Source organism: Limulus polyphemus, unplaced genomic scaffold, assembly GCF_000517525.1.
Source record: "Limulus polyphemus unplaced genomic scaffold, Limulus_polyphemus-2.1.2 Scaffold5467, whole genome shotgun sequence".
NCBI classification, from domain to species: Eukaryota; Metazoa; Arthropoda; class Merostomata; order Xiphosura; family Limulidae; genus Limulus; species Limulus polyphemus.
In genome coordinates, this window is record NW_013671077.1 from 784 (window position 1) to 6,798 (window position 6,015).

Sequence of the window (6,015 nt, forward strand, 5' to 3'; positions counted from 1 at the left end):
TCTATAACAAACGCTATATCAACGAACGTCAACAATACTTCTGACTGCAGTTCAATTACTCACTATCTACACAGATCACGTTGTCTCCCTCTTTTATATACCCGACCACCCTATATCCAGCAAGAACTAGAACATTCACCAAAGTACAGGATAATTCTAGAAAGTAGAGAGCGTGAGAATCACATGATCTCGATGACGCAACAGTATAATAGAGAGTTAAGGATATGCAACACTTAGTATCAGAACTTGTATACTAAAGCATTACAGTAGTAATTTTAAAAAGTCAAAATATTACTTTAGAATTAAATAATAAAAGTTTGTGTCAGCATGTGTAAGCTTTTTGTTCAACAAGTGTTAAACTTGTGCCTCTATTTTGAGGTCTTTCTTTAAAATCAGTTTGAGAAACTAAAAGTTACGATGACAAGAAAGATAAGCTAATTTTATGAAGATTGTCTTTTTGGAGAATTAGTTCAAATTTGTAAATAAGAAAAATAGGATTCCAATCTGTGAGTGACTTTCTTGCTACTTTTACTAAAATAAATATCAACTAAGTACTATCTCTCTACTTTTTTTATTTCTATGTGACACTGTCTTGTCTTGTTCTTTTCAGAATGTTACTCTGACAATTTTAGTAATTGGACTACTTTTTTCTGTGGCTTTCCATTTGTTTGTCAAGGAGAATAAGCCCCAGGTTACGCATCAACAGAGGGAAGGCGATGAGGTTGATATTGATCTTGAAGCCTTAGTGCATCTAACATGGAAGGAGTGGCTTAAACAGCCACAGTTTTACCAGGTGAACAAATTTTTAACTCTGATGACTACAGTTTTCATTACAAGATGACAGCTAAACTAGTTAAATTAAGCTGTTTCATAAATTCTTAATCAGCACACTATTGTTGTAAGCACTGTTTTCAATGTTTTAATTTAGTCATTCACTAAATGGAGCTGTTAACATGATGATGACACTAGATCTAGAAAGTTCAGAATATCTAGAATATTTGTTAATGATCGAGAGATTTTGTAAAGTACCTACAAACAAGGATACATTATAAATATGAGAATCAGTGAAGCATTTAGTCAGTTTCAGTTTGTTCAGTGATTTAAAAGTTTATGGAGTATTCAGATAAGTTATTTATCACATATATTCAGTTACTCAATTGATTAGCCATGAAACTGTACAAATACGTTTATTTGTATGTTAGTCATAGTATCATTAGCAAGTAAATTTTTGTTGCAAGTGAAAATGTTACTTATAAACTTGTGCCTAAAGCTGTTTATAGGTGATAGAATCTTGTAACAAATGTCAATAAATAAATTGATTTAATATCATTACTTGGAGTATATATTGCCTTATTTTCACCAAATAATTTAAACATCGCAACAGACATAAGAACATGTTACAGTATGAGCATCAGAAGTGGGATTTTTCTTGTGAAAACAAAATATAATTTGACTCAATTTCATCATCACAACCAGATATAGAAGCAGGATCAAAATTTTACTAGAGATGATTAAAATAATTAAAAGAGGATCAAGAAGAATGAGACAGAATTTTAGGAGAGGAGTTAAAGAAAGAGATCAAATATTTAAAGAAGAATTAAGAACAGAAATAAATCTGGTTGAAGACAAGATCGATGAAGCTACTGGAAACATACAGAGAGATTACATCATCAAGGTTGAAAAGGACATCAGTGACAAAATAAAACATGTGGAAAATGAATTACAAAATGCAAAGATTAAACCAGACACACCTTTTTCTGCATCTGCTCAAAAGTTCTAATCTAAAACACCAGACATAAATCTTTTAAAGAATCTTAACAATGGAATTTGATTTCATTGAATTGCAGATAACTTGCTAAAGATACTGTCTAGAAGTTATAGGATCATCAGATCCTGAAGTACTTAAATATCAAATCCCACTAATGATGTCTATAACTCTAAGAATTAATCAGAATGCTAGTTACACAGAAAACAGAAAAAGGACCACAAGAAAATAGGAGGATCAAGTGTAACTTGAAATGACATATTCGTAAGAAACTGTAGATTAAATCCTGTATGGAATAAGAACTCCTTCCAGGGAATACTAGAAAGAAGGAACTGAATTGTGGGAAATATGATCATTAAAGCTGAGACTAAAAATTCAACAGCTATTATTAAGCTAAGGAGACAGAGCCCAACCACATCAAAGGAACAACAAAGAGCTAACCAGCCATTAAGAAAACAAGAATTAGTTGTATTTATGAGGCATAGTTCACCTGCCCTCAGTGAGATAAGAAGCCCATGGGTTTGTTGATGGAAAGCCTTGCTGTATATTGATTAACACTGGTTCTAAAACTCTGATAGTTTGACCTAATTTGGTAATAAAAGGTGGAATATAGCCTCCAGACTTGAAGAAATAAGGAGAAGTGATGGAAACTGGAAGTGGACATGAAGAGGAAAGTTAGAAGTTACTCTTACTGTAGAAAACTTTGTTCTGCCTCATAATGTGAGGGCAATTAAATTTGAGGAAAAGTGTATATTGGGAATTGATTTCATGCAGAGACATTGATTTGAGGTTAGGCTAACTTCAGATAGCTTCTTAGTCTATGATCAAGAAATCTCTGTGCACTACATGGTAATTACTACATCAGAGGTTGAACTTCCAGTGACAATAGGGAGGGTGGTCGTTATATCACTAAGAAGTGAAATACTCATACCAGGAGTTACTAGCAATAAATGTACCTCTAATGACTGGGGTGTAGTGGAACCAGACACTCCTGTTGGATTGATAGTTGGAAGAGCTCTCACAAATGTGAAAAAAATGAATATCATACATTGATATATTCCTGAGAAAGACTTAAGTTAGCTAGTGATAAGATTAAAGTCACTATGATGTTAATGCTTATAAGACTGGCTTTCACTGAGATGACATTGTATAGCTATACAATCCCTGCCTCAAGATAAGACAAAGTCCAAAGTTAAGTAAATGTTGGGAAGAGTCATATGTTATTCTGAAAAATCAGTAACGTGGCTCAGAGAATCCAGAAAGTAAAATCTAAAGATCATTCACTGTGATTGTCTTTGGAAGTATGTCAGTGAAATACTGGCCAATGGATAACTCCAGAGAAAAATTTGCAAATGGAAGTCAACCTGTTGAGGGTTCCTGTTGAGACTACTTCCAGAGGATCATCAAGGATGCAGCAACCAGTGTATTAACTCAGTCACCTACCTATGGGTCTTGGAAGAGAAAACCACAAAAAAGATTTGGGGAATGGACAGTGTAGAGAAATGATTAATTTGTGTGTGAGAATTGTTCAAGAGACTTCACAAGCTAGGAAGGGGCTGGAATATTTGCAATGTTTTAATGTAGTTGTTTGTTAGAAGGAGCTGCTAACATGCTTTTGATGCTAGATTTAGGAAGTGTATAAAAGTAGCCCTAGAATACCATAGAATGTTTGTTGATGTTAATGATCAATAAACTTTTGCAAAATATCTAGAAACAGTAATACATTATAAATATGAGAATCAATGAAGTATTTAGTCAGTTTCAGTTCATTCAGTGATTGAGAAGTTAGTGTAATATTTAAATCAATGTTATTTATCACGTATGAATCAATTAATTACCCACAAAATTGTACACAAGTTTATTTGTATGTTAATTTTTGCACCATTGGTAAATAAGTTTCTGTTGAAAGTAAAAATGTTATTTGTGAACTAGGGCTTACAACTGTGTGCGAGTGATAGTAGCCTGTAGAAAGTATTAAGAAAGAAAGAAATTAATTTAATTTCACGACAGAGGAAGTCACTTGACGCTGGTACACGTGATGAATTTCTTGAATGATCACGAATGATCGGGTAAGCCCGAGTTTGTTCGAGACGCCCTCTTTTTTAGTATATAAGCTTGGGAAGGTGAATGTATGGTAAAGCAAACAAGTAGAAACGGTAAGTTTTGGGCGAAGTTATTGAGATTGTGAATCGCTGTAGTTTATAGCGTGTATTATAAAAGTTGTTAAGTTTAAAGTGACGAGAAACGTACTGACAGTGGAATTACTGTGTACTCAAAGTTTGTATCGAGAAATAATAAACTGGTTTAATCAAGAAAGGACTTGCATTGCTAAAGTTCCTCTGAAAGAAATTCTACCGGAAATTAACAAACAAGCAGATACGTAACATTATCATTATGTGAACTGGACTTCACATTATTTTCACCAAATAATTTAAAAGAACCTGCACAGCAACATTATAGAGAGAGTATGTTCATTATCAATCTCTTCTTAGATCTTAAAATCATTTTAAAAAACTACCTCACACTCACTTAACTAAAAAAGTCAATCAAGAACATGGTCTCTGCATAAAAGAATTTGATGATAAACAGTCTGAAGCCGCGGCATAATCAAACTTGCCCAGTTGCTATGTTTTGATGTTGTTAAAGAAAGAAAACTATTAAAACTTAAAAACAAAACTTGCAACCTTGACAAGTGTTTAAAAGTTTTATTGTGAAAAGTTGTTTACTGTGTTGGTTTTATGGAAACTGTATATGAGCTATTAGGATTTCAATTATGTTATTACAGATTGGTCTACTGTACATGGGCACCAGGTTGTATGTTAACCTTTCTCAAGTTTATGCACCACTATACCTTCAAGATTCACTTAAGCTGGAGAGAGTAAGTTTTAATTTTGTAAGAAAAAGGAAAAATTTGAATATTTTTAATATTGTTTTATGTAAATGAAAGCAAAGTCAAGTTATAGGTGAGAAAACTGGCACAAGAAACAAAATTGGTTTATTTTGATTTAGTCAAGGTCTTTTTTTTCACACAATTTAGTTTTTGATTAATATAGTGAATTATTGATACAAACTTGTAATTTGAAATGAATGTAACCACACAATAAAGTGTTTTAAGTAAGTAAGGATTCAAAAAGAAACAACTAGTTATATTTATAATGAGCATATTTAAGTGTCAGTACAATTTTTTATTTCAACTGGCTTTTTTTACTTTTAATTTCAGTAATACAAATTAATTTTAACTATTTCAGAATATTAAAATTAAATGTAGTGTACCTTTTAAAATTAGCTTAGTTTTTGAAACACAACCCGAAGCATCTAATTTTACCTTATTTTACAAAAATAAGAAGTTGATAACTACATGAATCTTTTAAATTTGTAAAAGGTATTTTCAAGTGAAAAACATTACTGAAGTAACTATAACTGACCAATATAAAAACATAAACTTTTATAAACTGTCTTGTGAGTTGTAACCTACATATTGTGCAGTACTTAAAATGTTTAAAACATTGTATGAGAATGTGTGTATTAGATAGAATCATTCATGTAGACAGTGTGGATACATATGCATTTTGTACATATGAACTATTATTATTTTACAGGATAGTATTGCTATCATACCACTTATTATTTATCTCAGTGGTTTTGGGTCATCATTTTTCATGAAGCTTCTCAACAGGAAATTAGGAAACAAAGTAAGTATAAGATAGATTATATTTTACCTCTTCTTTATATCCGAAAAATCCACGATAAAACTCATTGCAGTACAGTGTTATTGTATAACCTTTTTGTAACTTTCAGGACAAAATCTGAATACAAACTTTAATTTTATGTACTATATCAATATTTTTTCAGTTTTAAACAAGCTTTAGAGGATTTTTTTTTTATAAACTATTCCTGTTTTTATTATTGAGATGCATTAAATTAGTTTATGAGTATTTCAGTAAAACATCTAAATTTTATGATGTTATATTGTCTTATAAAATTAAATTTTTGATATTAGTTTAAAGCTTTCAATAAGAAAAAAAAGTGGACTTTTATAGAATGTAAGCAGGTATCAATTTATTGTAATGTTTTGATTGTAATTTTTTTGTTAGTTTTAATTCTAGGATTTTCATAAAAATAATCTTAATTCCATTTTACAGCATTTTTATGTATATATACACAGCGTGGTCACAAGTAAATAGACACTACCTTTTCAGAAAAAAATGGAATTTTCAGTCATATTCACATGAATTGATGTGTTTATAATT

At 31.1% G+C, this 6,015-nt stretch overlaps 1 protein-coding gene across 1 annotated transcript in view; it reads left to right on the forward strand.

Moving 5' to 3' along the window:
• Positions 1-585: 585 nt before the first annotated feature.
• Positions 586-6,015, forward strand: part of LOC106472613 (major facilitator superfamily domain-containing protein 12-like) — a 14,700-nt gene continuing 9,270 nt past the window's right edge. Inside the window, exons 1-3 of the mRNA XM_013933264.2 lie at positions 586-793; positions 4,551-4,643; positions 5,365-5,457. Coding sequence (XP_013788718.2) covers positions 4,566-4,643; positions 5,365-5,457 — 171 coding nt within the window. The 5' untranslated portion in view covers positions 586-793; positions 4,551-4,565. The remainder of the gene's footprint in view (positions 794-4,550; positions 4,644-5,364; positions 5,458-6,015) is intronic.